Source organism: Centroberyx gerrardi, chromosome 9 (assembly GCF_048128805.1).
Source record: "Centroberyx gerrardi isolate f3 chromosome 9, fCenGer3.hap1.cur.20231027, whole genome shotgun sequence".
NCBI lineage: Eukaryota > Metazoa > Chordata > Actinopteri > Beryciformes > Berycidae > Centroberyx > Centroberyx gerrardi.
Genome location: NC_136005.1, coordinates 14,139,920 through 14,149,930, shown reverse-complemented (window position 1 = coordinate 14,149,930; position 10,011 = coordinate 14,139,920). Strand labels below are relative to the sequence as shown.

The following is a 10,011-nucleotide window of genomic DNA, read 5'->3' as shown; positions in this document are numbered from 1 at the left end:
AATTTAGATTATTATATTTATGCTGTCAGTCTCTCCATTTGTTTTGGTATTTGTTTTTCTTTTAATATTTTTTTTTTTTTTTTTTTATCCTGAAATGTGTTGACAGTGTAGAATGCAATAGTGTGTGTACTTGACTCACAGTCTGAAAACAATGGTGCTAACTTTGGACTGTGCCTGATCTTATTTATTCTATATTGAAAACATCAAAAACAAATCGAATACTTGGTGCTGCTTGTACACAGGGACATTTTTAATGCCTTTTACTGGCATTTCCTTTCTCATATTTAATATGCTATTGTTTGTTTGTTTCAAAGCCTAGTGTACAACTGTAGACACCACGTTTCGATAAAACTACTCTGCAACAGCTGGCTCAGAGTCAAATTAAACAGGTATGAGGCCCTCAGTAGATGTTTGTCATGCAGGAGTTTTAAAAGTACAGCCAATCCCCTTTTGCTCTCAAAACTGTGCTACTTGTACTTGTTTGTTAGTGAACAAGACACACTGTTTATGTACATATGTTTTTGTTTGTTTTTCTTTGTATGTCTGTCTTCATCATAAAACAGAAAGGTATATTATATATATAAATATATAAGTAAATTGGAAACATCTACATTTGGGGGGGTGGGGGGTGTTTTGGTGCTGGCATTGTGACCCTTGAACCCTACCTGTTAAACAGGAGAGGCTTGAAGCCACGGAGAGCGGAGTATTGCTACCACAGGACCTTAACAGAGTAACAGCCTAACAGCATGACACACAGCGCCTGTGAGATACACACCACACAAATAGAAACTCAGACCTTGTGTGTGTATTTATACACAGATACGGAGATGTGCTGTGGTGCAGCGTGACTAGATTCCAGCACTAGTACTGTTATCAGTTGTATCAGATGTTTTAATGTTTTGGTTTTTCTACCGCCCCAGACTGCGGGAAAAATGGTGCTTTTTTCCAAACCACAGCAATTCAGATTTTACAAACAAAGTCTTTTTTGGTGCATAGAAAACTAAATCTCAACCTCTCATACACACTGTCTACCCTGGGATGTCTTATTGAAAGGGCCTTCCTTGTAATGTGAGCATACTGTGTAAGCATAACGGCAAGAGACATTCTGATGTAAAACACTTGTACAAGTGTGGATCACTTTGTTGGGAGTTAGAGCAACCAAGCTTCATTTTTTCTGATTGTCATTTTAAAATTGTCATTAACAGAAGACAAGATGCAGGATTACACTTCAGCTCATTTGGTGTGTGCTTTTTTTTTTTCATTTGCCAATGTGTGTCCAAGGGAAGATTAGACTAATCAAAGCTTTATAGTAAAAATGCTGTCCTGTAGACTCGATTGCTCTGTGAACACAAACGTGTTTTTCATCTGCGAGTTTTAAGTGAAAAGAGGAAAGTCATTTGCTCATGTTAGAACATAACCAGAGAGGCAACAGTCCTTTTGTTACCAGCACTGAGAGGTCTTTTGTAATTGTTATTGTTGACGCTGTTTTAATTTTCTTATTCTTGGTGTTTGATACAATTGCAGTTGTTATATATTATGCTTTTAATTGTAACTTAAGATTCCAATCAATTTTTAATACTACTAGTCAGACAGACAGCACGGTGCTCTCCTTCACTTAAAACAAGGAAAATGCAGCTATTGATAAATACTACTCCTCTCCTGTTGTGCTGCAGAGAGGTCTGGTTTAATAATCTTCAACACAAGCTTGCTTGGTGGCTTTCTGATGTCCCATCTGACCTGTAGACTTCCTGTACTCTGGAGGGGCGGCGTCATGTATGTGTGAGTGAGAATGCTGTGTGGAAATGGCAAATATCATTACCTGCGTTACAGATTTCAACCGATTTGCTTCATTGTAGCTACTTGTATAATCAGTCAAAGGGATGAGGTGCTGATATTCAAGTCCTTTGGCGTATATGCACGATTTGAATCTAAAGCTCCTATGCAGTTCTCCAGCCTGCTCCATCCTGGTACAGAATTGGTAGATAATCTGTGAGAGCTTTGCAGTCGAGGCTGTTTACTCTAAATCCGGCCAAAGGTCTTACTCAGGAACTTCTCAGATCGCTTGAAATGATGTAACACTTTTTTTTTTAAACTACTGCATGTCACGAATCTATCTACCATCTTGTGAAGTCCCTCTCTCCCTCTCCTATCCAACTCAGGACCAGGACGGGTAACCTGAAAATTGGACCTTGGTGCTCTCAGCTGACAAATTGCCTTAGCGATGTGTTCACCTGTCTCCTCAGATCATTTCTCACTGTCACATACATCCAGCCTCTTCAGCAAAATCCTGCTTTATAAAGCTTTATACATCAGTCTGATCTTAAGAAGCTGTGGAATGGCTACAACTTTCAGCATCTTCCTCCAATCACAAATGCCTCTGTCTAGATCTGTGTCTCTCTGAGAAGGATGTTCAATGTCCTTTTGTTGTGATCTCTCCCTTTACATGGGGGAAACTCAATGAAAGACAAATGTGATCAATGTATAGCGATCTCTGATTGGTAAAGCCAGGGCAGGTTTGAGGTGCAATAACGGCAAACCTACTTTCCAAAAGGTCCTGGGTTTTCATGGAAAAATTCTTGCTGTTTGGTGTTGGTGCTTTTATCTTAAGATGTTATAATGACAAATGGAACTGAGATGTTTTTTCTGCTTTTTATGATTATTAATAAAAAAAAAAATGTTTCGTATAATATTGTATTTAATTCTGTTGTGCATGTTGAGAATTATGTCTGACTGCAGTTATTTCAGTCTCAGTGACTGTTTCTTCTTAGCGGCAGAATAGCACATCATAACTTTGACCAAAAATGGGCTGATGTGTTTTGTTGTGAAATTCACTGTCTGTAGTGGAGAATGAATGTAATGTCTCAGACAAAACCAGCCAACTAGCTTAGTTCCCCTGGGAAATGATCGGGCTGCACTTTATAAATTAATACTGCTTTTTTTTTTTTAAGATTTATTTTAGGCATTTTATTTGACAGAGATAGTGTGAGAGAGAGACAGGAAGGTATGGGAGAGAGAGAGAGAGGGGAGGACATGCAGCAAATGACCTCGGGCTGGATTCGAACCCCGGGTCGCTGCAGGAAGGACTGAGCCTTATATGGTACGCACTCTACTCGGTGAGCCACTGTGGCGCCCCCATGAATACTGCTTTTGATTATTTTGATTATGTATCATAAAGCCTTTGAGCTGGTTCTGGCCCTGGACCCAGTAAAAATGTCCAATATAGTTTTGGCTTAGGTCCGACAGCCCAACATGGTTGAATATAGACATCATCTGTTATATCAAATGCAATATTCACACAATGTTAAAGTGGGTTACTAAATTTACACAGTAGGAATATGCATATTAAGTGAAAGATTGATGTCTTCCATGTCAGTTTTGAGTTAAAACGCAAATTCTAGATTTCAGGATGATGTGCTACCTGCCAAAATGTTCCACAAATATTGTCTTGAGAATACTTTAGAGCCATTAGAGAATGATAAACAATTCCTGTCATTCCTCAGGAGATTTGTGAATCCGTACAAGAATGAGCCTTGACTTTATCTCTTGGCATCCACTGCCACTGAACGGCTCGGAGACCTTGATTGTCTGCAAAACAAGGCTGCAGCTGTGAGATTTCTCTATTAAAGCAGGTCCGAGAGCAGTTCCTGGTATCTGGATACCAACAGCATCAGATGAAATAAGGCTACATTGTAATGTTTATAAAAAGAAGGTCGTACAAGATGCAACAATGAGTTCAATTGGCCATTTCACTGGATGCTCTTTATTATGCACTCTTCTCTATTATTCTGAAGTGCTAGGTGTATTGTAATTGCAGTGCAAGCGCAATATATATTTTGTGATCTCATGCAGCCAATTTCACCTCAGGATCTCTGATTAGTTTGATTGCTGCGATGAACAATAGCATTTACTCTCAACTGTATCCCATAAATTTTAACAATACACATCTTTATCAGATGAGTTTGAAACTGCGGAGTTAGAATAGTTAACAACACAACACCTCTGATCTTCTAGCCTTGAGCACTGAGACACTTGAACACCTGTTTTTTTTTTGCTCAAGACAATGAAAGGCTTGTGAGAAATGTATGTCCATTCAATCTATTCCTCCCTTCATACGGATGTCTTTCCTCACAGCCATTAGTCTGAGTCTACTGACGTAGGGAGGTTAGGTGTGTGTCTGAACGAACAGAACTCCCGATTGTTTGCCTTTCTTCCCCCCTATTCCCTTGTGTTATCTCAGTTAAACCCTAAGATTAAGAGCATGCTGTTCCAGGAGGTAGACAGCACCTTACAACGCGGCAAACATGCGTGCTGAAATAGTATCGCCGTCCAACTCTTCAAGGACACACAGTATTCCGCAGCTATTTTGGCAGGTTGTTCCCCATTTGGTGAGAAGGGGTGTGGGATCATATAAATCCCATCCTCTGAGCTTGACCCATCCAAAACAAGTGATTGAGAAAGAACTGACCAGACAGACAGGCAGACAGACATAAAGACAGCGGAGTATGTTGGTTGTGTATGTTTTCTACTGTGCGGCGCTGATGCTGCACTGGACCAGGGAGTGTGTTCCCCTGCAGGTCTCAGAGAGGGATGGCCTTCATGGACAGAAGCTGGTCCCAGCCCCAGACCCCCCAAGGACAGGTCAGCACACACACACAGCTAACTTTCTCGAAATTAGTGGATTGACATGAATATGCTCTATGCGTGTAATTTTATGCATTTTGGTGTGATTTTGTAGCTTGTGCATTAGTCTCTGCAGTTTTGACGATAACCCCTTCGTAAAAAGAGGCTCCCTGTTTAATAGTCTCTATCCTCGGGACTGCTCATGTGATTTCTGTGTTTATTATTGGGCGAGGGTGATATCAAATATTTGCTTTAATATGTGTGCAGAATGCTGTTTTTCCATGCATGATATAATTTTTGTTGTTTTTCCTATTCAATCTAAGGGGATAAGAGAAGGCCCCGCCACACGATGGATTCCGTAGAGATTGGAGATCGTTTCGGAGTCAAAAATGCAGATTATGCCCCCTCGTCAAAAGAGACGTTGTCAGACACCACAGTTTCTCATCACCTCCCCGATAACGCACCGTGCTTTGAAAGTTCACAGGGTCATGACGAGATTCTGGACGACATATTTGCAGTGTTGCGTGAAGGTTGGGGGAAAGAGGGTGAACTGACAAACAACAACCTGACCCAGTTTGGAATCTGCACAAAAGCTGACGGTTCATCAGGTTTAGTCTTATCAGAGCTTGCTAATGCAGCAAACAGAGACCAGACAAAGGGACTGAATGTTTTGCACCCAACCAAAGGTACTGGTGCTCCCTGATTGCTATCAGCTCACTTTGAATTGTCTTTTCATGTGTTTTCACGTGTATGTACATGTATGTATATTTTATGCAACGTTTGTTTTCTCTGTCAGAGCTGTTGGCTGAGGCCGTAGGGGGAGGAAGGCTTGTATTGACCCTTGACCTCCCACAGTCTCCCCTGCTGAAGCTGAACCCCATACTGCTCTTGGCATTTGGAAGCCCCCTCGCAGCAACAGACCTGGGCGTCACTTTCACTAGTCAGTCTCTGCACCCTAACACACAGGTAAGGCCTTGCCAATATGTGAACATTGCATGAATAAAATGCAATCCTAAAATTTTCTCGTGTGAATTTGTTGGAAATACAACAGTTTGCATTTCAAAAGATGCATACCAAGGTACCAAACCTGCAGATTTCAGACTTGTTGAAGTAAATGACCTACACATTGTGCCCCACACAGGCCTTCACCCAACAATTCATCTTGTTGTCCTTCCTAGGCCGCGTGCATTTCAGAAGGAACACAGTACATTATCTTGACAGGAAAGGCATCAGACGGCAGTGTTAATCAGAAATGGAGGTTATCTGTTGAGGCAAAATCCTCTGATGCAGGTAAGATATGGACATTTCTCATTTTCCTCCTTGGTTCATGTGCACTCCTCCTCTTTGCAAATATATTTCCACTCTTTGCAGGGCAAACGCTACAAGAAATCCTTATTGGTGGAGAATCGGGAAGTAACACCAGCATGACTCCACTTCTGCTTTTCTTGTCGGACAGAGGAACTGATCTGAGGTTGCCCTGGCTCTCGTGTTCCCTTTTCAGATTTTACCAGGCTATAGTCAAGAGTAGTGCTCTAAAAGGCTATACTGTTTTTGAATTGTCTTCCTCAGATCTGCACAAGTTCCAGGTTCGTCCCTGGGCTCCTCAGAGACTTTCTCCTTCCTTTGTGAGCTGCAGAAGTTCCTGGGTGATGTCCTGACTCAGGATCGCCCTGAGTCCACTCCAGTACAGCTGGACTCCTTACAGTCCCTGCCCCCCCTGACGCTGGGCTTATCCTCCAGTGAGACCCTCCTGGTAGGACTGCTCAACTCCTCGGCCCCCACCATCTTCTCCTTCCCCTCGCAGGGCTCGGTGCTTAAGGTGCACCGCGGCGAGCTGGCCCTGACTCCTGCCCTGTTAGAGGTGCTCAGGCACAGGCTGGAGCAGGCCGTGGGGCAGATAACGGACGTAATTAGGGAAGAGGAGGTGGGTCACAGGGCCATGGAGAGGCTGGGACGGCTCAGAGCACTCAGTACATTTCCCAAGGAGGAACCGCCAGCAGGTGATCTGAAGTCAGCCTCCTATAAAAATAAGCATTCAAGACTTTGTAGAACTACACCAGCATTTAATTTCATGCGACAGATGTGATTGAAACCATAACTAACAAAATCTTTGTGTTTAAGTAAGCTCACCTGACAAAAATTGGGATTTCTTTGGTATCTAGAACATGTATTACCACTGTGTGATTTCTGCTTCTGTTTACTCTTCCACAAACCAGGAGAGAGCCAATACCGCGCTTTCCTCCTGCTGAAGGCCCTGCAGACAGTGGGGCGTGCTTACGAGGTGGAGAGAGGACTGCGGGCCACCAGAGCAGGCCAGGGCAGCCCGGTGAGGGGCAACCTGTGTGGGCTGCACAGCCTCACCGTGTCCCTCGAAAAGTATTTCGTCGCCCCGGACACTGCCACCATCAACTACTGCCAAGGCGTCTGCGATTTCCCCCTGACCAACGTGAACAGCCACGCCGCCCTGCTGAACGTCCAAATTCAGAGTGGCAAGGTGCTGGATCGTCCGCTGTGCTGCGTGCCTGTGGCCTACGAAGACCTGGATGTGGTGGAGCTGAACGATGAAGGGACTCGTCTCTGCATTAAAGCCGATTTGGTGGCCAAGGAGTGTGGATGCCGCTAAAGGCATTTTCTTCTGTGTTTTCGCAGTTTACTTCTTTGGGATAACAACGATTCAATGCGGCTTGTTTAGTGGATGGAAAGCCTCAGTTAATGTATTTGTGCCATACAGGATTAATACACTGGTAGAAAACGCATGCTTTAACTCAGAGAGGCCTGTTTATTTGCTTGTAAATAGTTAATGTATTTCAAGTAGATGTGCACAGCACAATGTTTCTCACTTTTATAAATAATCAGGTTCATGGAAATCAGAAACATTTGTGTTCCGAGATGCTTTTCACAGTTCCAGTAAACAGCTCTTTGATATAATTCTGTCATCAATACATTTTCTTGTTGTTATGTGAGAAGATTTATAGTGTTATCCATTTTTAGCTAAGTGGTTCTTTTAAAAAAGGAAAGCCGTTGTTTCACCAGGGTAAAACCCTTGACGTTACTGATAACGTTATTTAAAACTGTGTTTCAGTATGGTGCTAAGTGATTTTTCTAAATTAGTTATAATAAAATGTAGATTTAATCAAGTCTCATCATTTTGAGTGATCTAAAACATGTATTAAACGTGATAAGGCTTCTAAATGAGGCAAATTAAGTTCATATTAACTGGCTTTCTCCAATCTCCACAGTACAAAGTAGAAAATGTCTAAATGTATCATTTCATTTTCTTTATATTATTAAACACAAAGCATACTACCACAACCATTTGTTTGTACTCCTCAATCTGAAGCCTGTGGTCGTTGTTACAGATGTTGCCGACTTCTATCTTTTGACTTTTCTTTCAGCAGCCGTATCACATATCATTCTTTATTTCTGGGTTTCAGGATTCTTTTTGGGCCGATTGGCTTTTTTCTTCTTCTTATCACTCCGAGTTCTTCAGATCCCCAGCTCCACCACAGGAAACTGTCCCACATAGAGCCCTGGTGGCAGAATGTAAAACCACATCAGAATTCAGAAGATGAAAATATCTTTGTAAATCCAATGATCTATTAGACATTCACTCCAGTGATTAGATTTTACATTTTGCGTTTACATTTAGAGCACATAGCAGGTACAAACTGGGACAAAGCACAAAAGCTTCAGTCTGTATTAGAATGTGTTCAATTTGATCCTGTTTATGTGTTTTGGATAAAAGCCTATACCTATAGACCCATAGACAGTAGCCTACCTGAATAATGGAACCATCTTGCACACTTCCAAAGAAAGACATTATACCCAGGTCTGTCTCCTCATAGAAAGAATTCAGGGCATCTGGAAAACAAAATGTAACAGTGAAGGCTTGTTGGCGTGAATGGAGGAGAGTTTAAGACTGTGTATCGGCCCTACAGCGAGGTATCTTGAAATGAATTAAACAAAGCACAAACTGAGTCAAATGTGTTAGAAGCAGAAGATATTACTGCAACAGCACTGACAGAAAAACAAGAAAACTTTCCATCTGCATTAGATATACAGTATAGCTTGTTTGGTATTCTTCTAGGCAAGGAATTCCATTTGTCTGCTATGGTTTCTCTGTGGGGAAAGTGACAATTTTTCTCATCATTATCATGTTTTACTACTCACCATGGAATTCATTCACACCTGAGCTCACAACCGCTATGACTAGAGCCAACACTAAGCAGCGGTTCATTGTGAATCCCTTCCATGGGTTTGGAACGTCACTCAGACTTTGGATGGACAGAATCCGGTCATAAGACACTATAGGGATAGACAGAATAGTCAGCTGTATGGAGCATTACATACAATGTAATGTAGTTATCATACAATTCAATTGGTTGGTAGTTTAGGGTGTAGGCATGTCTTACTTTTGATGCTTTCAGATGATTTAGTTCCAGCTCTTGTTTCTAAAGTCCTGTAGGTTGAGGTTCCAGTTTAAATTTGCATCCAAAATGAAATAAAAAAGTTAAGACAAAGTATCCCAGTTTTATAATGCATAAAAACAACTGGATATCCAAGTCTTTGCAGAGTGCATGTGTCCGCAGTGCCACTTGCACGATCAGTCTTGTAAAACGTGTGTCATAGACAGCCTAAAATAGGCACCTGCTCCTCGTAGTTGGAAAATACCCGAATATGTTTACAATGAGTTCCATGTTTAGTTATATATATGCACCTCTACATAGAAAGAGAAAGAAACTTACCTGATTTGAACATTCACAGCAGTGTCTTCCCACAGAACTGAGGGTTAGTACTGCTGTGTTGATGATGATTTCTGTTCTGTAAGAGCTGGAGAGAGTGTCATGCACACCCTGCACCATATTCCTTTGCTGCTTGATTGGCAGGCACAGATGACAGCTGTTGAAAAAAGAAAAATGACATTCATGGTGAGTGCTGCTGATACTGTCGATACTTGGCTGCAGCTAGGCTACAGGCTCTGTTGATATGAGGAATATAGATGCTAGATTAAATAAAATAAATGAAACTTTAATGGATTTACAATTGCTTTTGTTAATGTAATAGTTTTGTGCACTTGTACTTATTCAAGTATTTTTTTTAAGTTAGTAATTTTTTATTTATTTATTAGTTATATAGCTATATATATATATATATATATATATATATATATATTTTTTTTTTTTTTAAACTCCCTTTATCCAGGGGAAATGGACTGAGCATGCTTGCTCTTTTCCAGCCATGCCCTGCTGGAGAAGAGTAAAATAAGAGGCATTCATTTCCACACATTTGCACCTGGAGCTGCCCAGTACTACCAGTCAGTGTTGGCTCACTGAGCAGCCCCACTGGAGCAGTTTGGGGTTAAGTGCCTTGCTAAAAGGTTCCTTGACAGCA

General features: G+C 41.5%; 1 protein-coding gene and 1 long non-coding RNA gene across 2 annotated transcripts; one reads left to right on the top strand and one right to left on the bottom strand.

Moving 5' to 3' along the window:
- The first annotated feature begins 4,502 nt into the window (after positions 1-4,502).
- On the top strand, positions 4,503-7,998 carry amh (anti-Mullerian hormone). The gene is made up of 7 exons (XM_071921935.2): positions 4,503-4,674; positions 5,016-5,306; positions 5,417-5,586; positions 5,799-5,910; positions 5,992-6,091; positions 6,190-6,620; positions 6,837-7,998. The coding sequence occupies exons 1-7, from the start codon at positions 4,503-4,505 to the stop codon at positions 7,241-7,243; spliced, it is 1,683 nt and encodes a 560-aa protein (XP_071778036.2). The 3' UTR covers positions 7,244-7,998.
- A 37-nt stretch (positions 7,999-8,035) lies between these two features.
- Positions 8,036-9,488, bottom strand: LOC139929163 (uncharacterized). The gene is made up of 5 exons (XR_011785408.2): positions 9,366-9,488; positions 9,033-9,079; positions 8,791-8,925; positions 8,399-8,481; positions 8,036-8,150 (listed from the first exon to the last, which is right to left on the bottom strand). It is a non-coding gene; the product is annotated as an uncharacterized LOC139929163 (long non-coding RNA).
- Between the last annotated feature and the right edge of the window lie 523 nt (positions 9,489-10,011).

Coding starts and splice junctions, on each gene's coding strand:
- amh (XM_071921935.2), top strand. CDS start 4,503: ATGTTGGTTGTGTATGTTTTCTACTGTGCGGCGCTGATGCTGCACTGG. Junction 4,675..5,015: donor AGCTAACTTTCTCGAAATTA/GTGGATTGACAT, acceptor TCAAAAATGCAG/ATTATGCCCCCTCGTCAAAA. Junction 5,307..5,416: donor TGTTTTGCACCCAACCAAAG/GTACTGGTGCTC, acceptor TTTCTCTGTCAG/AGCTGTTGGCTGAGGCCGTA.